This window comes from Corvus hawaiiensis, chromosome 24 (genome assembly GCF_020740725.1).
Source record: "Corvus hawaiiensis isolate bCorHaw1 chromosome 24, bCorHaw1.pri.cur, whole genome shotgun sequence".
NCBI lineage: Eukaryota > Metazoa > Chordata > Aves > Passeriformes > Corvidae > Corvus > Corvus hawaiiensis.
The window spans coordinates 7,994,314-8,018,009 of record NC_063236.1 but is presented as its reverse complement, the minus strand read 5'-3'; the positions used below and the strand labels follow the sequence as shown (position 1 = coordinate 8,018,009).

The window sequence follows — 23,696 nt, the reverse complement described above, 5'->3', positions numbered from 1 at the left end:
CGGGATGGAGGACTGGAGCCGTGTCCCCTCGGGCACATCCCGTGTTCCCCCTGCCCGGGGCTCTCCCAGACTGTTCGGGGCTTGGAACCCCCCGGGAGCCACAGGAGCGGGGATCCGCGGGGAAGGGGACACGTCCCCGCTGCCCCCCTAAACACCCCGGGCACCCCCGGAGCACCCCGGGTGCGGACAGCAGAGGGACCGGGGGAGGCGCCGGGACCCCGAGCCGCCCCTGGGGCTCCCGGCTTATTCGCATCCGCTCCGCGCTCGCCTTGTCACCTTGCGCGGCCGAGGAGCCGCCGCGCCGGGCCGGGGATTGGTCGGCTAAAAATGCCGCCCTAATCTCCGAGCTGATCTTTACCCCCTCCCTCCGCCCCATCTGCCGCCACCCGCCCGCGATGCGCAGCGCCGGCCCCGGGAGAGGCTCCGCCGCTGTCCCCGCGCTCCCGAGGTACGGCCGGCGGGGCGGGCGGGTCGCGGCGGGGGCGGAGGGCTGTCGCCGTGGGGCAGAGGGGATGCCGGAGATCGGGGCGCTGTGACAGCGCTGTGCCCTCCGGTGCTTGAATCGGGTCCGCGCCCTGCGCTGGGGAACGAACCGGCGCCCGACCCGTTTTAAGTGGTTTCCAACTTGTGCCGGACTGTGCCGGGTGGGGAACAGGAGGGATGGAGGGATGCGCCGCATTCCTGGAGCTGCCTAATGCCTTCCTGGGGTTTTGCTACCGTGTCATCCCCTCCTTTCTTCCTCTCGGGGGGAGCACGGACAGCGCTGGGGCGAAGTTCCCACAGGGTGATACCCAGGATGCTGCGACAATTGCGGCATCCCCCGGGAGAAACGCACACCCCGGCTCGTCCCGCGGAGCAGGAGCTGTCCGTGCCCGCCTGGCCCGGACATGCTGCCCACGGACAGTGTCCCAGTCGCTGCCGCTGTCGCTGTCCCTGCCTCTGCTGCATCTCTGCCTCCTCACAGCTCCTGCACCTCCTACCTTGGAAATGGCAAAGCAAGTGCTTTGCTAAACGGATTAGAGCTTTCCCGGCAGCCTGCCCGGCTGCTCCCGCATCCCTCGGCCCCCGCGTCACCTTCCCTGGGTAAACCCCATCCCTAAGCCAAATGTCCAGGTCGAGGCCGTGGCCGCAGCACAGCAGAGCTCAGGCACTGAGGCTCCCAGCGCGCCTGACCCCGAAACCCCGGCTGAAGCCCTGAGGGTCCTTCCCACCTCCTGGGGTTTTGTGTTCCCTTTGCAGGAGCGCAGAGAAAATCGGGGAATTCACCAGGCACCGGTTTGCCCGGTGCTGGAGGTGCTGCCGTGCCCCGGGGTCTGCGCTGATCTGTGCGCCCCTGGCCACACTGGCCGCTTTCTCTCCCTCCTCTCCCTCCTCTCGCAGGGTGTGCGGCCGCCGGAGGGGCTGCGGCAGGACGGGAGCGGGATTTAACCGTGAAAGGATTGAGGGAAGAGAGTCCAGGCACTGGCAGGGACCGACGGTGACGTGCACAGGGCAGGGCGAGAAGGGAAGGGACATCAGCAAGGCGCGTCAGCACCAACCGGGGCCGCGTCCTGAGCCCAAAGCCTGGGCTCGGCTCTGTGTGGGATCCCCCTCGCTGAGAATGCCGTGTCCCCAGCTGTGCTGGTCCCTGCCAGGGCGGGATGGCACGGGATGGAGCCAGGCTCCTCCAGCAGAGCCCCTGGCACGGCTCTGCCCGGGGACAGACTTTGTCCCGGGGGTGCCAGCCTGGCCGGCGTTTGTGCAACATCTTGAAGGCAAACCCCGGACCTGCTGAGCTCCTGCGGATGATCCTGGAGGAGGAGAGGCTGCATCCAGCCGGCAACTTCCAGGAGCGGCCAAGCCAGCGTCCGGCTGCCCCCGGCGTGGCACAGCATGGGGGGCAGGAGGCAGCGAGCCCCAGCACCACTGTGGCCGTGGGTGATGCGTACGGGCTCCTCGGGCAGCTGCCTGCAGGCAGCTTCACGCTGTTTCCCAGGAAAAATGGAGCCTTTATGTCCCGGCCCCAGCCTCTTCCCCGGAAGGGCTCGGAGGACGCCCCGGCCGGTCACAGGCAGACAAGAAGGGGATTGTTTCGGTGGGATTTGGGTTTCTGGGAGCACCTGCCCCGCGCGGGGCCCTCCACAATGGCTGCCTGTCTGCCGCAGAGCCGCCAATTATCCTCCGCGGCTAATTAGAGATGCAAAGTAGCGCTTGCATTCTCCCAGCTCCCCGGAGGGCTCCTGGGACCGGCGGCACATCCGCAGCAGGGACGCAGCCCGGGCATGGGGCGAGCATGGGGCACTGGCCCCATCCGGCCCCGCGAGCCCCAGCTCCCACTCCACTTTGCCCTGGGAAGAGGCAGTGGAGGCCAGGAATGGGCTCGGGATGACTGGGATGCCCTCTGCCCCCATCCCCACCAGCCTTTCCTGGATCGCCCATGGGCCGGGGGCTCTCCCATTGCTCCCAGAACCAGTTGAGCCCCGTAACTGGGGACTCTGCTGGGATTTAGGGAACACATTTTCCATTCCTTGCTGGGGAGGCAGACGGGAGCTGGCTGTGCTCGAAACCCTGCCGTTCGTGCGAAGGCCGGCACTCCTGCCTGGGTGATGGGCAGGCGGCTGATCCCTGGTGGCATCTCTTCATTCCTGCCTGCTCCACCTCCAGCAGCCACTGGGATCACAGTGTGGGCTCATGTGCTCCAACTTCTCCATTTGTGCTCACGGAGCTGTAATTCCAGAGCGGCAAGTGGCCCCATAAATCAGGGCTTATTTCCTGCCAATACCGTCTGCTGCTTCCCACAAGGAAACTCATTTACAGGAGGAGAAGTGACTTACCACTGAAAACAGTAAACGGTGGGATGGTGAGAGCCGGGGAAAAGTTTGTCGTGACCGAGTTTTTGGTGAAGGAACCGAGGAGGCAGAGCTCCCACCTGCTCCCGGCATGGAACAGTCCAAGCTGCAGGGAAGGAGACCTGAGCTGATGCCACTTGCACAGACCACAAAGCTGGTGGCAATGGCTCTTTGCACTGGGGAACCCCCCCAAGTCATTGAGGTCCCCACGTCACCATCCTGGAGAGCGTTTGTCACCTAATGTTTAATGCCAAGGACATTTTCCCCTCTGCAGCAAGGATGCTGTCAGTGCAGATGGCAGATGGGACATCCCAGTGGTGCCTGCAGTGACCCTGTGCTGAGAACTGCCAACTCACTGCATGGAAGGACTGTGACCAGTCATTCAGCACCCTCTGGTTCCTCACCCTGACACACCAACAGGCAAAGATCCCCCGCTCCTGAAGGAACCACCATCCATCCCACTCCTGTTTGGGATTGGAGGCATTAAATCACTGGGGTCTCACCTCAGCTGCAGCCGGGCATGAAACCTTCCCGGGGGCCATTCTGTCTGACCATGAGGTGGGATGGCTCGGGTGGCACGGAGCTGGAAGGAGCCGGAAGGCAGGCGGGCTGGAGAGCCCCACCGAGCTTCATTAGGCGGCCCAAGGCGCTTGTTAGGGGAAAGCTGAGCCGGCGTCGGAGGCCGGCAGAGCCCCCCGGGACCGGGTCGCATTCTCTGGGCAACTCGATCCGGGCGGTAGCGGCCCCGGCAGCCTCATTACTGCAGCTTCTGCAGCGGCTTCGGTTACTCGCCTGGACGCTCTCGTCTCCTGCTGGCTTTTAATTTCCCTGACATCCCCCGCAAGCGGGGGGATGCAGGCGCAGTGTCGGGGAGCCTGTCATCACCCCCACCCGCATCTTCCCTGCTCTCCGACGGCTTCCAGCCCCCTCTGCTCCGGGACGCCCATCCTGTGACAAACCCCTGTGACCCCGGGCATGAGCTCCGGGGCTTGGGAGGAGGCAGATGGGCAGATGGCAGTGAGGGGGAGCTGCCCTGCTCCCCTTCAAGAAGCCTTGGGGTGTGCAGCCCCCTCACCCCCTTCCCCAGCCCTGTCGGGGGGAAAAGACTGTTCCTGATTCTCTTGCCAGCCTGTTCCCAGCTGGCACATTTGGCAAGGAGGCGGCACCGGCTGCCTCTCCGAAGGCGTTTTGGGGTGTTTGTTCCTGCAAAAGCTGTGGCTCAGCCCCAAAACCCCCCCTGCAACCGCGGGGGTGACAGAGAGGCCGGGACAGCAGCGGAGAGAGTGCACGGCTCTGTCCCTTCCCGTGCAGGAGGGACAACGACCCCCGGGGCAGCAGGACCAGGAACCCCGGGGGGGGTTCCCAAAGAGCCCCCCCAGCCGCGTGGCCCGGGGGAAACGAGTGCGATTAGGCCCTAAGGGAGCCCGGCAGCGCCGCGGGGCCGGACCCCGCCATCGCCCGGCCGTGGCACCCACCACCCCCCCGGGCCGTGCCCCCGGCCCGCGGGCCCCCGCAGTGGGGCGGCCCCGGTGGGTGCCCTGGGCCAGGGTCTGGGGCCGGCGGCTCCCGCGGGGGTGGCGGCAGTGCGGAACCTCGGGGTGGGCGCGGACGCGGGGATGGGGGGAGGGGGGGGGTCCATTCCCCCCTCCGCCCCCCCCCCGGATGATTTTCGCAGCAGCGGCTCCATCCCGGTTGCCATGGCAACGGGCGGCTCGGGCAGGCGCGTGCCCGCGGCCGTGCGCGCCGCCGCTGCCCGGCGGGAGCGGAGCGAGCGGAGCGGAGCGAGCGGAGCCCCGGCCTCGGGCCCCCGGCCCCCCCGGCCCCCCCGGCCCCCGGCAGGTGAGCGCGGCCCCCGCGGGGGCAGCCGGGTCCTCTGCGGCGACGAGGTGCGGGACGCCCTGTCCCTTGCGGGGATGGGGTGCGGGATGCCGGGGTCCCTTGCCGGGATGGGGTGCGGGATGCCCGGGTCCCTTGAGGGGATGGGTGGACGGCGGGGGGGATGCTGTGCAAGTTCCGGGCAGTACGGCATGGCTTTGCACCCCCCGGCAGGACACAATGTCCCCTGATCCCTTCTGCAAGCCAGGGAGGCTGGGGGGGTATATGACCTTCACCCCTTCCGTGTGTCCAGTGGGGTGCTGGGGAAAGGGACACCCCTTCTGCAATGCTGCCGCACTCCCGGGCTTGTGCCTCAGTTTCCCCATCTGCAAATAATGGGGGGGAACTTGTGCTGTCCCTGTCATCGCTGTCCCCCTGCCCAACAAACACCTTTACCCCATCACGGGACCCCCTCCTTTCAGCACTGTCACCCCAGCTTCTGCCTTGCTGCTCCCCCATCTCCCCGCTTTCCTGTCCCCTCTGGCTCCAAGTCTGCTTCCCCACCAGAGACAGCTGGAATTCCACTGTCCCTCCGCCTCTCCTGCTCCCAGCAGCCCCATTTGCCTCCTGTCACCACCAGCTCCGGGTCCATCCCACCAAGGCTCAGGGGACGGGACCCCCGTGCCAGCGCGTGACGCTCCGCTTCCCCCCTCCCTGATGCAGAAGCGGGGGGATGGCACCGCCGTATCCTCCACCATCCCTGTTTGCCACTTCTGGGTTTAACTGCAAACCTCATCTTTGGATTTCTGCCTAAACCCGGCTCCCGGGACCGCACAAATCCCTGCTCAGTGTCCGAGCAGCCTTGTTTACCGCGGCGAGCTGAGGCGGCAGGATGAGACAGAGCTGCAGAGCTGGGCAGCCAGTGGAACCCCCAGCTGAGGCTGAGCCCCCTCTCCCTCCCCCAGGCCTGAGCACATGCAGGGGGTTGGCAATCCTGCTGCTGCTGCCCCTCCCGGGATCCCCATCCACATTCCCCATCCGCATTCCCGGCACATCCGCTGTCCCTGAGCTGGGCTGCAGGCTCCCCTGGAGAGACTCTTGCGTTATCTTCAAATGCCAAGCAAGCTTCCAGAAATTTTTGCACAAGGCTCCTAAAATCCTTAGAAGATTAATGGGTGCCCTGAGCAGGGCAGTTTTGGGAGCGCAGGAGGAAGGGGAAGGTCTCTGCAGAGCCCACATGAGCTGTGAAGCCGATCGCTGCCAGGGCTTGGAGCAAATGCGTCTCCCCTGGCTACTGCAACCTGGCAGCACCCGGCCCCCGGTGGCCTCCCGTCTGTGCACAGGACACGAGGCTCCTGGTCCTGCTCCTGGATCACTGAACCTCCTCTCTGGTTCTGGGGAGCCCACAAGCCCTGACCCTGCAGGGTCCAGCAGGTCCCCAGTCCTCAGATCCCCCCATGAATGCAGATGACGCTGGTGGAAACATAGGCACATTCCACCCAGGATTTTTTGGAAAAGTGGCTCCCAGAAGTTTCCCACCATTACCTACGTGCCCCCTCCAGGGTCCTGCTGCCCTTGCAGCCGCCTCATGCACTGCTCGAACACCAGGTCCCAGGCAGCCCCATGGTGCTGCTCTGGCCGAAATCCCATGGAGAATCCCCCACCATCCTGAATTTGGCTCTTTGCCCAAGGGCTCCAGCCCTGCTCATGTTGCAGCCAACTGGGTTTTGCCAGGGAATGCAGGAGGGACCTTGACGTGAGCCTGCTCCCACGGAGACAATACCCTGGAAGGGCCCAGGCTCACCACCTGCCTGGCCTTGGGCTTGGTTTGATGACGAGGGGGCAGGATGGGTGCTGAGGCTGCTCAGCCCCAAGCCCTGGGCGCTGTTGGTTCGGAGATGCCAGCGTGAATCAGCAGCACCCACTTTAACCATTTCCTCACAGGGTCCACATGGGCTCTGGAGGGGACCACGCTTCAGCCACGCCACAGCCAAACCCCTCCACACCCCTTGGCTCCCTGAGAGCTCTGACCCTCACCAGCCTCAGGAGCGTTTTCCTCTCCCAGCCCCGTGGGATGCACGGACCAGCCCTGGGGTGGGAATCCCAGCTCAGCTAGGTCAGAGTTGAGCAGCAAACCAGGCACAGCTCCTGCAGCTGCAAAGCCTCTTGCGACGCATGTCGGTGTCGTGGGTTTTCCCTGGGACCTGCCGCTGTGCCTTGGCCACTTCACCCCCCACGTGCGGCCACCTCAAGCCCCGTGTGTGGCCACAACGGGAGCAGCACATGGGCACTGGTACCCTCGGTGGATGCAGCCCCAGAACATGGTGGGAGATGCTGCTGCCAGGCTCCTTTGGACTTCCTTGGCTGAATCCGTTTGTCTTTGCCACGAGTGGCTGTCATGTGGCCATAGTGGTGCATCACGGTGGCATGGGCGCTGCACCCCAAAACAGACTCTCAAGCAGCCCCATGCTGAGATAAGGGAGAGCAAATGACCTTTCCTGTGCCCAAAAGCCCGAGGCCCAGCCCACTTGCTTGGATTCCCACAGACCAGTGCAGCTCCCACTGTGGCTTCCCCCTGCCCTGGATGCTCTCAGCAATAGTCGTTCACCCACTGCCCTCCCAGCAATGGGGCTCACACCTGGCGTGAACCTGCTGCCTGGGGACAGGATGGGGACAGGATGGGGACACCATCTCGCTCTGTGCTCTGCTCCTCTCCTTACAGTGCATCTGCCACCATCCTGCTTTGGCCAGGGGCTCTTTGCAGCAGAGGAACCTGCACCAGAGGCTCTGCAGCCCCTCCTGCCCTTGGTCCCCACTGGGCTCAGCCAATATGCGCAGAGGCAGGAGTGTGACATCCCCATCCCCTGCTTCTTGGCTGCAGGAGAGATGCTGGGTCTGGGACCACAAACACAACTGGAGAGAGCAACCTGGGGACAGGGGACAGCAGGGCTGGAATGTCCCACCTTGCTGGGGACAGGGCTCTGCCAGCCAGGGCTCTGCCGTGGGGGTGCGGGCAGCTGCCCGTGCCCTGCCCGCGGTGTCAGCAGCACCAGCCTCTGCATTGCAGCAGCCTCCTGCCTGCGCAGGGCCACGGCCACAGCCCGGCCCCACAGAGGGCAGAGACCCCCCTGCAGCACCGGGGCAGCAGGAGCTGCCTGGAGGGTGAGAAGAGCTGTGTCAGTGCTCAGCGCCGAGCAGGCTGACAGGAGAGACACGCAGGGGAGCCGCTTCTGCAGGAGTAGCCCAAGGGCACGTGGAGCAGGAGCTGGGACAAACTCCACTGTCACTTGATGCCAAACACTCTGTGGCTTCTCTCTGGCAGCTCCGTGGAAGCGAGGGGTCGGAGCGGAGCCCCCCAGGCCGAGGGTACCCAGGCGGCAGCGCGTGGCTGGGGCTGGCAGCTCTCCACACTCTGCAGGCGCCAGGCATCACCGCCAGCTGCCCTGATACGAGCTGATGGGCTGCTCTGGCAGGGCCGGGGGGCTGGCAGGGGGCTGGCACGCGTGGCACAGGCGGCCGAGGCGGCCCGGTGTGGTGGGGGCACACGCACGTGCACGGGCGTGCGAGGGTGGTCGTGCGTGGGGGTGCGTGGCAGGAGAGTGGCAACGAGGCGGCAGCGTTAGCTGGGAAGTGATGCAGAGCCAAAAATAACCCCCGGGCTGCGGCTCGGACCAGGTAGTGGCTCGGAGAGGGAGCTGCGGCAGCCACGTCCGCAGTGCCCCATGGCACGAGCGGCTCGCTGGGGGCAGCTGGGGCTGGCACTGTGCCCCTGAGTCCTGGGGTACACCCAGCCGCGGGTGTGCTCCCTCCCTGCAGTCCCCATCCCAGCCCTGGCACGGTGGGGCTGTCACCCTGAGGGTGCCCTTGCCATGCCAGCGCAGCCTCTGCAGCAAAACCCAGAGGCACAGGACCCGGGCACTGCACTGTGCCCGTGGCTTTCAGGGGGGACGATGCCCACAGCACCTGCGGGGTCCCTTGGGGTTGTGCCACCAGGGGCTCTGTCACCGCTGCAGGTGCTGGGGTAGGGAGGGCAGTGGCAGTGCTGTGGTGCCAGGCCGGAGCAGTGGTGGCACTGTGGGTGCCGAGGACAGTGGCGGTGCTGTGGGTGCCAGGCAAGAGTAGTGTTGGTGCCATGGGCGCCAGGCAATGGCAGTGATGGTGCTGTGGGTGCCAGGCAGGGACAGTGGCTGTGCCATGGGTGCCAGGCAGGAGTGCTGTTGGTGCCGTGGGTGCCAGGCATAGTGGTGCCATGTGTGCCAGGCAGTGGCGGTGGCAGTGCCGTGGGTGCCAGGCAGGGACAGTGGCAGTGGGTGCCAGGAGGAGTGCTGGCCATGCTGTGGGTGCCAGGCAGCGGTGGTGGTGGTATCGTGGGTGCCAGGCAGGAGTGACGTTGGTGCCATGGGTGCCAGGTAGTGGCAGTGATGGTGCCACGAGTGCCAGGCATGGCAGTGCCGTGGGTGCCAGGTAGTGATGGTGGCAGTGCCGTTGGTGCCAGGCAGTGACAGTGGCAGTGCTGTGGGTGCCAGGAGGAGTGCTGGCAATGCTGTGGGTGCCAGGCAGTGGCGGTGGTGGTGCCATGGGTGCCAGGCAGGGACAGTGGCAGTGGGTGCCAGGAGGAGTGCTGGCGATGCCGTGGGTGCCAGGCAGTGGCGGTGGCGGTGCCGTGGGTGCCAGGCAGGCGCGGGCGCCGCGTGCAGCCGGCTGCGGGGGGACGCTGCTGTCCCCCATCCATCTGCGTCGCGGCGGCTGAACGAGGGACAGTCACGCGTTTATTTTTAACTGTCTGGGGAGGGTGGAGGGGATTGGTGCCTCCCTGGTTATATCACTAAATCCCTGCCAGGCCCTGTTAGTTCCAGCACAGCGAGCCCTGCGCCGCGCTCCAGTAACTGTTTCAGGCCCCCGTCCTCCTGGGGCTGTGCCCTGCCCTGGCCTGGCGACACCTCAAGGCCAGCTGTGCACACAGCTGGAGAGTGTGGGCACTCACCAGTGCTCCCCACGGGACCCTGTGCCCTCAGCCCTGCCCTCCCACCCCACCACAAGGCAGGGTACAGGCAACTGGGCCTCCCTCTGCCCGTTCCACCTCCCCAAGGAAGGGATGGTGTGTGAAGTTCACGGCCACATCCCTCTCCCACAGCCCTTTTGGGGACAGGACAGGAGGAAATTTGAGCTCTTTGTGACCACTTTGTCCCCATCCCGGTGGCAGATGCCATGCAGGATAGGCCCAGTGCTTTCCTGTGGAAGCACTGGCCAAATCCAGGACAGGATGGGGATGCTGAGGGTGCCCACGGACACCACAGTCCCTTCTCTGTCCCCACACGATGCCACCCCAGCCACCAGCCCCCTCCCAGCTCTCAGCAAAGTGGCAAAGGGTTAAGCCACGTAGTGGGGCCACATGACGCTCCGGGGATGCCGTTTTTCTGAAGATCAGGACGGATCAGGGTGGAATATCAGGACGAGAATTTCTTGGGCGGCGCATCCCCTGACCCTGCCACGGCCCCTCGCCCAGCGGCTCCCGGTGCTGAGCCAGGCGCCGGCCGGTGTGCGCCCATTGTGCTGCTCCCCAAGATTCCCTCCCAGCACCTCTGGCTCTGGGCTGTTTGGATGGCACCAAGTGGGTGGTGGGCACTGAAGGAGTCTGTGGGTCCAGAACTGGAGCAGGCACTGTCCCTGTGCCTGGAGGTTTTTCCCACAGAGCTGTTGACAGGAGGAATGGGGGTCCCCTGCACCGCCCGTGACTCCCCTCTCCTGTCCCCTCAGTGCATGAGGCTGGTGTTTGCCCAGGAAACCCCCAGCGCTTGCTCTGACGCCCGAGGCAGCGCCGGGAGCCATGTCGGGTTCCTACGACGAGTCGGCATCAGCCGCCGAGGAAACAACCGACAGCTTCTGGGAGGTGAGTCCCAGCCATCCTCTCCTCCCACAGACCCCACCACCACTGTCCCTGCACCCTAGGGTGCCCCCTGGGCTGGGGGCTGCCCTCACCTCCCTGCCTGAGAGCATCCCTGCTGCGGTGGCTTCGTGTTTGAGCTGGCTCTACCAAAGGTCTCAACCTCAGCTGTCCCCGAAGGGCACAGAGTGACAGTGAGGACTGGAAAGAGTTGGTTTTGAGCAGCCCCAACCCAAAGCTCCATCCCTGCACCCCCAAATTGCCTGGTGCTTCCCCTGTAGCCACCCCAGGCCAGCTGGGGCTGAGCCAGGCAGGATGGTCACAGCCCCCACACCTGCCTGTCCCCATCCCAGGTGGGGAACTACAAGCGCACGGTGAAGCGGATCGATGATGGACACCGACTCTGCAATGACCTCATGAACTGCGTGCACGAGCGGGCCAAGATCGAGAAGTCCTACGCCCAGCAGCTCACCGACTGGTCCAAGCGGTGGAGGCAGCTCATCGAGAAAGGTACCATGGCTTCCCCAGGGGGAGGGCTGGGTCCCCACGCACCGTCACAGCATCACCTGGCAGAAATGGAGGGGGTAAGGGCAGTGGAGTGACCCCCAGCTGTCCCCTCGGCCCCCAGGTCCCCAGTATGGCAGCCTGGAGAAGGCATGGGCCGCGATCATGACGGAGGCGGACAAGGTGAGCGAGCTGCACCAGGAGGTGAAGAACAGCCTCCTGAACGACGACTTCGAGAAGGTCAAGAACTGGCAGAAGGACGCCTACCACAAGCAGATCATGGGGGGCTTCAAGGAGGCCAAGGAGGCTGAGGATGGCTTCCGCAAAGCCCAGAAGCCCTGGGCCAAGAAGCTCAAGGAGGTGAGAGGAACACGCCGTGTCCTGAGGCATCCCTGCATCCCCAGGTCTGGCTCTGTGTGCCCGGTCCCGGCTGGGAGAGATGTGTGGCACCTCCCCACAGGCAGAGGGGTGGGCAGGGGGCTGTGACTGCTACTCTGATGTCCCTTCCCTGTCCTCCCCACAGCTGGAGACAGCCAAGAAGGCCTATCACCTGGCATGCAAGGAGGAGAAGCTGGCCATGACCCGGGAAGCCAACAGCAAGGCGGATCAGTCCAACACCCCTGAGCAGCAGAAGAAGCTCCAGGACAAAGTGGAAAAGTGCAAGCAAGACGTGCAAAAGGTGTGAGGCACTGCCCTGTGCCGGACGCATGGGACATTGGGCAGGGGAAACCAATGGAGATGGCCACCACCTCCCTTTCTCCACCATCCATTCCCATTTTCCCATCCCTGTGCTCCTGGAGAAGGATGAGGACTTGCAGGCAGTGCTCAGGGGAGTGTGAGTTGGGCAGGGATTTACCCCACTTATGGGGGCTGATTCCACCCACTGCAGCTCTTGGCTCAGTTTGGGCTCCCCAGCCTGGTGAGCCCCAAACCAGACCTCTCAGCACCCAGAAACAGCCTCTGAGGTGCTCGAGGTACAACCAGGGTCCCTCCTGCGTTTTTGCAGACTCAGGAGAAGTACGAGAAGGTGCTGGACGAGCTGAACAAGTGCACCCCGCAGTACATCGAGAGCATGGAGCAGGTCTTCGAGCAGTGCCAGCAGTTTGAGGAGAAGAGGCTCAGCTTCCTCAAGGAAATGCTCCTGGACATCAAGAGACACCTGAACCTGGCTGAGAGCAGCAGGTAGGGACAGTGAACGCTGGCCAACACGACGGTCACCAAGAGGTACCAGAGTGGCGGGAGGCTGTGCGGGAGCCTGGCGCCCCCCAGTGCCTCGGAGGACACCCAGCCTGGGCCCCAGGTGACACAGCCTGGGCACGCCCCCGTCCCACGCTGTCCCCGGGGGTCCCCCCTGACCCACAGCCCCCCAGCCACGTCTCTCCCCACAGCTACGCCAACGTGTACCGAGAGCTGGAGCAGACCATCCGCCTGTCGGACGCACAGGAGGACCTCCGGTGGTTCCGCAGCACCAGTGGCCCCGGGATGCCCATGAACTGGCCCCAGTTTGAGGTGAGGCTGGGCGCCCTGGCTGGGTGCTGGCAGCCCCACGGGGCAGCCAGGCACTCAGGGGTTGGTCACTCTGTGCTTGCAGGAGTGGAACCCAGACCTGACGCACACGATAACGCGGAAGGAGAAGCAGAAGAAGGGCGAGGGGGTGGCCCTGACCAACGCCGGCAGCGCGGGCGACACGGGGGCTCAGGCGGGCGAGCGCGGGAGGTGAGGGCCAGCACGGAGGGGAGGTGCCATGAGAGGCGTGGCCTTTGCCGGTGCAAGCATTTGGGGATGCGGGATGTCCTCGGTGAAAGCCACCCCTCCCTCTCCTCCCCCTCCCAGCGTGAGCAGCCACGACCGCGGGCAGACCTACAGCGCCGAGTGGTCCGATGACGAGGGCAGCAACTCCTTCAACACCAGCGAGGCCAACGGCGGCACCAACCCCTTCGACGAGGAGTCGGCGGGGAAGGGCGTGAGGGTGCGGGCTCTGTACGACTACGACGGGCAGGAGCAGGATGAGCTCAGCTTCAAAGCAGGTATGGTCCCTTGCCCCTGCCAGGTAGGACGGGGCTCGTCTGCTGGAGCTGTGGGTGTGAAATCCCTCAAATAATGTCTGAGTTGGCCCAGCCCTTCAAAAGTTGAACTGTCAGAAAGGGGAAGGGGGAAGCTGAGCTCAAATGCAGAAGGGACAGGGCACGTGAGGGCTCATGGGTCACCCCTTGCCTTTCTATCCTACAAACTGGTGTGCCCAGGATGAGTCCTGCAAACCCCCAGCAGCTCCATCCCGGGGAGAAAAAGGGGATGGGAGAATTTCCAGCACCTGCAATGAGCTCTTCCCTTCCACCTTCCTCTCCAGGTGATGAACTAACCAAACTCGGTGAGGAAGACGAGCAGGGGTGGTGCAAAGGGCGCTTGGACAACGGGCAGCTGGGGCTGTACCCCGCCAACTACGTGGAGGCAATCTAAGTCTTGTGGTGTGCTCCTTGTCACCGTCAGCAGATAAATCCACCCTCCGTTGTCTCCATCTCTCCACCAGCCAACCAGCCATTCTGCCGTCTGGTCCTTCACTCCTCACCCTTAGAGATTCAGACATATTTTCCGACCAAGCTTTTATTTTTTTAAGAGTTGTCTCCGAAGAGTATTTTGCATAGTCGCTTTCTTCTAAGATAACGTGAAGCGAAAGATGACGTTGTCCGTTCGTCTACGTTAGTTGAATTTTTTTTTTCTTTTCTGAGCGAAAAGCCGATACCTCAAGATCTTAAAGCCCAACCAGTGAGAGCTCCTGATTGGTTGGTTTTTAAAGATACTGAAATCATGAGCCGCCTTCTGATTGGCTGGAACTGTTCCGAAACGCACGGCGCCGAAGTTCCTGGGACCAACCAAATTCATCCCAGAAAACCAAGAGGGATTGGAGTCTGACTCCGTTGGTTTTTTTTTTTTTTTTTTTTTTTTGGTGTTTCCATGTTCTCCCCAGTTCTCCCACCCCGAGGAAGGGGACGAATGCCCCCTTCAGCCCTGCAGCCATCCTTGAGATGCCCAGGTGAGGTGGGACCAGCCCCGCCATGGAGCTTGATGGCATCTCCTCAGCTTCCTCCTCCTCCCGGCTGGGCTGTCGGCGCACCCGGAGCGGGCGGAGGCTCCCGAGCCGATGCCCGGCCTGTGCTGCAGGGAGCAGCATCGCCCTGCGGGTGGGCAGGTATCCAACGCACACCAGATCCGGGTGAGACGGCCCTAAAATCCAGCGCTGTTCGGAGAAGGACCCGGCACGGCCCAGTGCTGCTGGAAGCACCTTCATGGCCAGCCTGGGATAGCGAGGACTGCCTTGGGCACTGCTGGGGACGGTCCCCATCCGCCCCTTTCTGAAGAGAAGCAAGAGCAGAGCGGGACGGGGGATGAGCATCGTCCAGCCTTGCAGGGTGCCGGCAGGAGCTGCAGCCGGAGGAGAAGGGCTCAGGATACCCAGCCCAGGCAGAGCAGCTGCCTGGCGAAGACGGCCGGAAACAAGACACGCTTTGCCCTTTGCTTGTCCCCAAGGAGCTCTACCTCTCCTCCCCTGGGCCCTGCAGCTCCCGCGGCTGCTGCCACCCAGCACGGCCACCCCCACCCTCTGCCTCAAGCGCATTTGCCGTCCCGAGCTCTTCCCTACAGATCATCTCTCATTTCTTTCCATACCATCACCCTTAGCAGCATCAATGCCGTGGGCTTCCCGCACGCTCCTCCTGCTCCTATCCTGCCCCCCCCTCCGTTGGTTCGTGAATTTTTTGGCCCCAGGGATCCAGTGTTCTCGTGGATGCAGGGGAAGCACCGTGTGCTGGGCACGGTGGGCGGGAGCCTCCCGGCCCCTGCCAGGTACCGGAAAAAAACCACAAAGTCAGAAAAGACCCAACCAACCACCTGTCTCAGCAATGCACCCCGGTTTTTGTACATTGATTGTGTAATTTAAGAAGTATATATATAATATATATATCTCTCGTGATTGTATTTCCGTGGATACGACAACAAAAAGCAGCAAGAGAAAATAACCGAGCTCTGTCAGCGTCCTTGGCTCTGGGGTTTCCTTTGCTGTGCGTCTGTCTCACCCCCCAGGGGGGCAGCTGAGGGGGTTATGGACCCCCACTGCACCCCCACGTAGTGACACCCCCACCCCAAGGTTTGGGATGCAGTTGGATGCGGGACTCGGATGCATTGCTGGGGGGACCAGGGGGCTGCAGGGCAGGGGGAACAGCCACTGCCTCTGGGGACTCCTGTGCCACTGCCAGACAAAGCCTTGGGAAACCCACGGACGGGCTCGAGGTGCCGCGGGGTTTGGGGCCATTCCAAGCACCAGCCCTGACCCAGCGCTCTCCTGAGCCTGTGAGAGGCCCTGCACAGCAGGCTGATGTCCTGCCCTCCCCCACCCTGCCAGAGACCTGTGAGGGGGACACGAGATCTGGGGTACCACCAGCACCCCTGGCCCATCCTCACAGTGCCCCTGCACTGGCTGCGTTGGGCGCACAGCAAATCACAGGACACACTTTGCTTTTTTTTTTTCTTTCCCCCCATTTTTTGTTCTTCCACCCCATTTTTTTGTTCTTCCACCCCCTTTTCCAAAGGCCAGGGCAGTTTTCCTCCTTCCCCTGCTCCTCACCACCCTCCATCCCTCCTGCCAGGGTGTGAGCAGGGCTGTCCGGATCTGCTGCTGTGGGAGCAGCACGGAACAGGAACAGAAGGGAAAGGCAGTAGCTGGCACCGGCAGCTTTTTTAAGGAAAAAAAATCAAAAGACCAAGAACCAGGTGTTTTTCCTTCTAAGCTCCCACAGAACATCCCTGGCAGCCCGGGCCACCCCTCGACATTTGAACCTAAACCACAACTCATCGCCAGCCAAAACCAAAAAGCAAATAAACAGATAAAAAACCTATAATATAAAAGATCAACATTGCCAGGTAACTCTGACTCTGGTGCAACGAGCAGGTGAAGCAATTCCCAGCTCTCTGCCCTAGTCCAGCCTCGGCAGATCACACTCTCCAGAGGGAAATGGCAAAGCTGCCATCTCCATTTCCACAAACTCCAGAATCAGGCAGTCCAAGTAAAATCCCAGTCAAGGGAAGAGCTCTGTGCCAGGGCACAGAACCTGGGGTCTTGGGAGGACTCTGGTGGCCCTGTGCACGAGGATGGGGACCCAGCTTGGGGGACCCCCACTGTGCACGGCTCCACAGCCACGCTTACTGCTGCCCCCTTTGCAAAACTCCCATTTTCAGCACCAAATCCCTGCAAAGGGGAGAAGCTGAGCATGTCCTGGAGTGAAAAGCAAAAGGGAGGATGCACCTGTCCCAAGGGGGGCCCAAGGTCCCCAGTGGCACAGCTGCCATGGCAGGCAGCATCCTTGGTGGGTGCCAGGCTGCTCCCACACGGATTGGGACAGGACCCCACCGTGAGCAGCAGTGGATGTTCCTGTCCCTGCGGGTGCCACTGTCTCAGCTCGTGCCCCAGGCTTTTTCCCCCCTGAGCAATGGCTGGGGTGAAGCCACTTGCAGCCAGAACCCGGCAGGGAGAAGGAGGAGGGGGGACAAGCCCAGCCACCGTGCCCACCCTTCCCATGGGAGACAAGGGCTCTGCACGGTCCTTGCCCTGCGCCAGGGCCTGCTGGAGGTGAGGGGTTCCCTGTGTCCGTTGCCAGCAGGTCCTGGCAGGGGAAGCCTCGCACCGCAGCTCAGGTCCTTGGTGCTGGCGGAGGGTCCCCGTGGCTGGGGCAGAGGGAGGCAGCGAAGGTCCCCCGTCCCTCCAGGGGCTCAGCCTGTCCCGCCGCCGCTCAGACCGGGTGGACGAACTGGTAGACGAGGCGCTGGGAGATGTCGGGCTTCCGGATGATCCCTTTCTTGTAGTACTGCCGGATGGAGCGGCTCAGCTTGTCGTAGTTCATGGCCGGGCGGTTCTTGCGGATGCCCCACAGCCGGGCCACCTGCGCCGAGTCCTCGATCTTGAAGATGCCTGCCAGGGGAGCGGGGCACGCAGGGTTACAGCATCTCCTGCCCCACCTCAGCCCCCCAGCGCCCGCCCCGGGGCCTCTGGAACATCCCCGCCCACCTTTGTCCTTGTTGAGCCAGCGGATGAAGCGCCCGTAGTTGTGCGGTTTCAGCAGCAGCTCCTTGAGGAATTGCCAGAGGTGGATGGGTTGGCCGGCGCAGGACGAGTCCACCTCGCTGTCGGCCCAGCTGGTGTCACCTCCTGCCACGGGAAGGGATGGGTGAGAGGAGGGAGGGGACAGACCTCGCTGCCGTGCACCATCCCAGGGAGCTGCATGAGCCCTCATCAGGGAACCCCGGCTCGATGCCGGAGGGTCTCCAGGGCTCAACCCAGGCACTGGGTCTGGAAGCTTTGCTTTGTCCTCCCTGTCTTGGAGCAGGAAGAACAGCTCAGTCCTACCCCGCGGGGGTGCAGGTGGTGTGGGACAGGGCCAGTGAGGGGCTCGTGGCCATTTCCCCTTCGTTGAACCTTGCAGAGAGCCCTGGGGCCGCCCTGGGGCAGAGGGGGTGCAACCGCACAGATCCCACAGCAGCAGCTGCTCCAGTGCTCCGGATAATTGTAATTAAGCAGGAAGGGACCCCTCAAGTACCCCGGACCTGCCCGAGGCAGGAGTGGGACCAGTGGAGCTGAGCCCACACAGAACTCACCGCAGTATCTCACATCTCCAGGGGCAGCCTTCTCCTTCATCCAGGCGGCTGGAAGGGAGGAGCGGGGGATCAGAGGGGCACCTCCTGCTGCACAGCATCGCCCACCCTCCCCAGCTCCCTCCGGCTCCCTGGCACCCACCAGACTTCCAGATGTCGAGGTGGGCGTGCAGGATGTCGCCGCAGGCGGGCGAGCGCTGGCAGAACTGCTCCTCGGACATGGCACACAGGTCCTTTCCCGACAGCTCCTGGAAGGACTTCCCGATCTGCGGCAGCCGGTACTGGTGCTCCGTCCACAGGATCCACTTCTGCACATTCCCGGGGCTCCAGTCCGTCGGGTCTGGAGGTGGAGGAGGGTGAGTGTGGCCAGCCGGGATCCATCCCCTCCTCCCGCTGTGGAGCAGCCGCACTCCCCCAGACCCCCACACACGGCTGGGCACCCCCCTTAAAGGCAGCGTGGCTGTGGCTCCCACACCAGCACATCCCTCCCTGGCCGCGCCCCGGGAGCACGGGGAGCACTCACCTGCGGCGATGTTGAGGAGCTTGCAGGCTGTCTCGATGTCCTTCAGCACCTCGCCCACCACCATGCTCTGCACCTGCTCCAGCGAGTGCTCCTCCAGGGGCAGGCTGCCCTGCAGGTCCCCCTCGGGCCCCAGCCCCAGGCCCTGGCTGTCGATGATGGGACATTGCTCCGGCTCCTTCCGCGCCTCCTCCCGCCCGCCCTGGGCGCCGCTGTGGGACGGTTCCCCGGCGCCCTTGGTAGCCCAGGCCGTGTCCTCCGGGTAGAGCATGTCGAAGTAGTGCAGGCAGAAGGCTGGCAGAGGCTGCTCGGGGGTGCTGGGGGGGCTGGGGCTCTCCGGGCAGCCCCAGCCCCGGGGGTCGGGGTCCCGCGGGGGTGGCAGCAGCGTCGGGTCCGGCCAGGCGAGGCGGCCGGGGGGCAGAGTGGTCAGCCCGGGGCTGGCACTGCCCATCCCTCCACTCAGCGCCGGCTCCAAACCTGCCCGGAGAGGAGAGAGGAGCAGAGCTCAGCCCGGCACTCCTGCCTTCCCGCCCCGCAGCCAGGCACAAAGGGAGGGACTAAGCCTGTTAGAGGGGAAAAAACCTCCAAAGAGCCCCACGGTGCCCCGCGAGCCTCCGGATGAGTGCGGGGTCAGCTACGGCTGGGGGGGCTGCCCCCGCTTTGGGAGGACCAACAGCAGCAGCCAGCAGGGAGAAGGAGCTCAGGAGATGAGCAGGATCTGACCCCTGTTTGGGGTCTGGGTGCTCAGGGTCTCCGCATGGGTTGCACCCCAAGCTGGCAGCCCCTCAGTCCCAGGTGGAGCTGAGGCCCTGGCGGGAGGTAACGGGGGACACTGGAGGGGCTCCCCAGCACCTGTACAGGACAGCCCTGGGGTGACGAGGGATGCCTGAGCCGCAGGGACACATTTCTGAGCATGGAAAACATCCTCTGCTGCTTCCACCTGAGGCACAGCAGCCTCCAGATCCAGATCTCCCAGCAGGGACCGAGCCCAGCACTGCAGCACCCAGCCCTTGGTCGCTGTTGCCAACCCCCAGATGAGAACTTTCCTTGCAAGACAGGACAATTGCAACTACCTTCACTCTCTTGCAAGAAAAACTCCCCAAAATCAGCCTGTCCCTGTCTCTGCATGCAGGGAGTCCCGGAGGCCATGGAGTAGAGGATAAACCTGCTGAATTTCCATGGCAACGCCAGGGAATGGCTCCATCCATGGAGAAACCTCCCCAAAAGCCATCCTGAGACTTTGGGAAGGGGAAGCCGCTGCCAGGGAGAAGCTGCTGATGGGCATGGCCAGGGCGCTGCCCAGCTCCTCCCCCTTCAGCGTTACATTTTACAAGAGGAAGAAGAACCAACCCAAACTGGTGGTTTAAAAGCAGAAAAAAGAGTTTTAGCAACGGAGCCAGCACTGGGAAAGGAGCGTGCAAAGCTTGAAAGCCCTTAGGACACCAGGCAGCCCTGAGGGGGAATGGGGGCAGTGGCCAGGGAAAGGGGGTACCTTGTTGCTCCAAACCCCAGCTGGGGGAAAAAGGTTTAAAAGACTCAAGAGAAAAAGATCCCACAGGGTTCCTCCAGGCAGAGCACAGCCCCCAAGCACGGGGGTGGTCGGTGAAGGAGGGACGCTGGGGACTCAGCCCTGTGTCCCATGCTAAGGGGGGGAGTTAATGTGGCTCCTGAGGATTCAGTGCTCCCAGGAATATGGGTTTTGAAGTTTTGCATTGCCTGCACTGGGGGGAAACTCATCACTTCATCCTTGGAATAGCCCGAAGGGCTCAGAAAAACCAATGGAAGAGCCAGGGACACCCGAACAGCACCCATGGGAAGCCCATGGGGACCTCGGGAGGGATTGCGAGTTCAGGAGTTGGAGCCCACATCCCTGAGTGGTTTTGGTGGCACTGCAGCGAGGAGGAGGAGGGAGAAGAGGGCTCCCAAACCCTCTTCTGGTCTGGGGCTGCCCCCACCATCCAAACAGTTTCCCTGAGAGATGGTGCCTGTTTACAAACCTCTCCTTGATTTGCTCGGGATTAAAAGAAGAGCTTTAGGAGATCAGCCCTAAATCCAGCCTCATGCTGCTCCTGGCACAAAAGGGAAGTGGTAACAGCTTGTGCAGCTCCTGCTGCTGCACAGTGCCGGCCATGGGGGTGTCTGGGGAGGGGACAGGGGCCTCATCCCCAACACCTCTGGGATGTTCTGAGGTCACGGTGCATCCTCACGCACGGAGGAGCAGGGCTATGGAGCCATCCCCGGGAATGCCACAGGATGGATGGCCCCAGCCCCATCTTCACCCTCATCCTGTTCCACTCCTCCCAGCTGGGACCAGAGGGACCCAATCTCTCGGGAAGTGTCCCCAAAAGCCTGATGTGTGCCCTGCCAAGGGCGCTGTACTCTCAGGGCGGGGGCCACTGTTTGACTTTCTCCCGCTCTGGCACGCGGGCAGCCAGGCTGGGTGGGACCTGTTTGCACTGAGAAGCCATTTCAGGTGGCCTTTTCCCCCTCTTTCCCTACCCCTTTTTGCATTTCCCTGGAAGAGGAGAGCTGGAGGGGCAGCCCCAGGTTCCCTGGCCTGCATGGCACCCAAAACCCTTCCCACGTCCTGCCCGAGCTCAACGAGGCTGAGCTGGTCATTGCATCAGCCTTGGCAGACGCTCCCTGGCCGCTGCTCCACGGGGAGCTCTGGCTCCATGGGGTGGTGGGACAGGAATGGGGTGATGGGACTGGGATGGGGCTCCTGCAGTTCCCAGGGCACAGGGCCAGTGCAAGCCCGTGGCTGTGGGTGGTGCTGGGTCACAGCTCAGCTCCACAGCCCTGCAGGGACCCAGCCCCATGCAGACCCTGCAGCCGAGGGGGATAACGATGGGGCCAAGGACCCCCGTGCCAGCCCGAGCTCTCCTGGCAAATGCAGCCCACCATGGCTCAGGGTGGGACACGAGCACCAGTGAGGGTGGAACGTTGGGATTAGCCCTTGGGAGTGAGAGAAAAACAAAACGAAAAAAAAAAGAAATTCACCCACCCCCCACCCTCGAACAATGGGTCCGTTAATTAAAATCCAATCTGTGGTGGAACAGGTTGTGCCGGAGTGCGGCTCGGGAAGCCCCGTGGGACCGGGGAGGTTGGCCCGATGCGGGAGGGGTGCTGCCCACAGCGCCCGGGATGTCTCCCAAGCCCCTGGGCACTTGCCAAAGGCCCTTCCCAGGCAGCCGGGGTGGGGGGCCAGGGCCAGGCTCCAGGGTCACCTCCAGCATGGGGACAGGGATGTGCTGGGCTGTCCCAGGAGGAACTGGGGATGTGCGGGATCCAGAGCTGTCCCAGACTGCCCAGAGCGGCCTGGATTAAGCAGGAAAAGGGACCTGGGGTCCCTGCACAAGCCAGGGCTGCAGCAGGCACCCAGGTGGGTGCTCAGAGGCTGCTGACAATTTGGGATCCTGCCAGCATGTCCCATCCACCCTGCAAGCCCCACAGTGACAGCTGTGCCACGTCCTGCTGCCAAACCCTTTGCCACGCACCCTTCTTATCTCTGGGTGGAGGAAGGAGGATTGGCCAAAACCTCCCCACAGCCAGGGCAGGGACTGGGGTTGGCGCTGGGGGACTGAGGAGGTGACAGAGCAGGGGGCTGGGGAGGTGACAGCCCGGGGGGCTGGTTCTGGTACCTGCATGGTGACGGTTGGGGCCAGGGCAAGCCCTCGGCTCACTTTGATGTACCCTCAGGGGGATGCAGCCTGTCCTGGGTGCCCTGGACCCTCAGCTCCCCACCAGCCTCCTCCAACACCGCCGAGGTCCCTTGGCTCCTCCTGCCATTACCTGCATGGCTGCTGGCACAGGGACCAGGTGTCCCCACGGGTCCCCACGCCCTGGGTCAGGCTGCCCTCTCCATCAGCGCAGGGAGGCAAACAGCAGTGACAGGGGCAGGCACAACCCGCCAGTGACCTGAGCAAAGCCTGGTGCTCGGTGTCCCCCAGGTGAGCAGCAGAGCTTGGTGTTCCCCATGCGGGGCCAGGGAGCCCCTATTTATAGCAGCACCTTCCCCCCCGTGCTCCCAGCCCCAGAGAACACCGGTATTGTGGGGATTTGGCACCCTCACGGCGTTTGTGTTTCACTAACCGAGCAGAACCACGAAAACCAAACCTGCAGCCAAAGTGACTTCAGGGCTGACAAAAAAAACCACCCCAGCAGGAAAGCAGCTGGGACAGCGCAGGTCTGCAAAAGGGGCTCAGCTTCACAGAGACACCCCAGAGCTGGCAGCTCCTCAACAGCCACCCAGGACACTCCACAAAGGGTCCCAGCTGCTGGTTTGTCACACAGTGCCCCGAAGCTCATTGTCCCCTGCCTGGCACAGGGGCTGGTGGGACCCTGGGTGTCCCAGCTGTTACCAGGTGGGCTCAGGAGCAGCCAGCCCCAGGAGTCCTGGCTCCATCCCACCCTCCTTGCTTGAGCAGGAGGAAGTTGCAAAGACACAAAAATAGCAAATCCCATCTCATTTTGGGTGACACCATCCAGAGAAACGCCAAGAACCTCACGCTGAGGGACAACCTGTCCCTGTTTGGCCCTAATGACACCTGAAGGTGCAAGGAGCTGTGGGGTGGGACACTGACATGGGACAGCACCATGTCCACCCCAAACTGGTGCCGAAAGCAGGACCCCCCGGAGGGAGGGAAGGTGGGCTGGGTGGGCGCTGGGGGAGCCCAGGGAGCCGGGGGTCACGGCAGCGCGGGCACCTTACCTTGAGGGCGTGCGGGCTCAGAATCCACATGGGTGCCAGCGCAGGGTGGGAAGAGCCGTCCCTGTGGCGCTCGGCGTGGTGTCTGCGGGGGACATGGCCCCAGCTGAGGTGTCCCAGAGCGGGAGGGGAGCGCGGCCGGCAGCACCGCGCCCGGCTCAGCGCCCGCTCCGCGGCGGCAGCACGGCCGGGCTGAGCCACATCGGCCCTCGGTGGGCACCAGCGCGATGGGGACAGGGATGAGAACGGGGCACCCCGAGTGGCTCCGAGGGCAGCAGAGGGACGCAGCCAGCGGCGGCTGTGCGAGGGGGACGCCGGCAGTGAGTGTCAGGGCTCAGCCAGAGCCTCCTTTGCCCATTATATCCAATTCCTTCCTTATTTACCTGAACAAACAAGCAGCGCTTACCTCAGCCGAGGTGTTTGAACAGCCCGGGCCGGGTTAACCCTTGGCAGGTGCGTCCAGGGCGGGCTCAGACCAGAACGGGCCTTGGGAGGGGAGTGGGGCAAATCCGGGCACGGTTAACCCCTTCCTAATCCCCTCACATGGGATGAGACAGGGACAGAGACAGGGACAGACACCTGGCTCCTCCTGGAGTCAGAACTGCAACACAGAGACCTGTCAGATGTGTGAGAGTCCATGGTGTGACATCACTCCCAGAGCAGGCTGGGCCATGCTGGGACCAGGAGCATCCCTGAGGGACACCCCGGGAGCGTCCCCAGCTGGTACCCAGGAGCATTCCTGACCCAAACCCCAGAACCATCCCCTGCCCGAGTGCTGCAGCCAGGGACGGAGCCCGT

At 63.5% G+C, this 23,696-nt stretch overlaps 2 protein-coding genes across 2 annotated transcripts; one reads left to right on the top strand and one right to left on the bottom strand.

Moving 5' to 3' along the window:
• The first annotated feature begins 341 nt into the window (after nucleotides 1-341).
• On the top strand, nucleotides 342-15,062 carry PACSIN1 (protein kinase C and casein kinase substrate in neurons 1). Its single transcript, XM_048328399.1, has 10 exons — nucleotides 342-448; nucleotides 10,401-10,533; nucleotides 10,881-11,037; nucleotides 11,156-11,391; nucleotides 11,555-11,710; nucleotides 12,038-12,213; nucleotides 12,420-12,540; nucleotides 12,623-12,747; nucleotides 12,865-13,058; nucleotides 13,379-15,062. The coding sequence occupies exons 2-10, from the start codon at nucleotides 10,471-10,473 to the stop codon at nucleotides 13,486-13,488; spliced, it is 1,338 nt and encodes a 445-aa protein (XP_048184356.1). The 5' UTR covers nucleotides 342-448; nucleotides 10,401-10,470; the 3' UTR covers nucleotides 13,489-15,062.
• Nucleotides 15,063-15,151: 89 nt separating this feature from the next.
• On the bottom strand, nucleotides 15,152-23,230 carry SPDEF (SAM pointed domain containing ETS transcription factor). Its single transcript, XM_048328411.1, has 6 exons — nucleotides 22,902-23,230; nucleotides 18,194-18,667; nucleotides 17,813-18,010; nucleotides 17,674-17,721; nucleotides 17,087-17,227; nucleotides 15,152-16,990 (listed from the first exon to the last, which is right to left on the bottom strand). Exons 2-6 carry the CDS (start codon nucleotides 18,639-18,641, stop codon nucleotides 16,812-16,814), a joined length of 1,014 nt encoding a protein of 337 aa, XP_048184368.1. The 5' UTR covers nucleotides 18,642-18,667; nucleotides 22,902-23,230; the 3' UTR covers nucleotides 15,152-16,811.
• Between the last annotated feature and the right edge of the window lie 466 nt (nucleotides 23,231-23,696).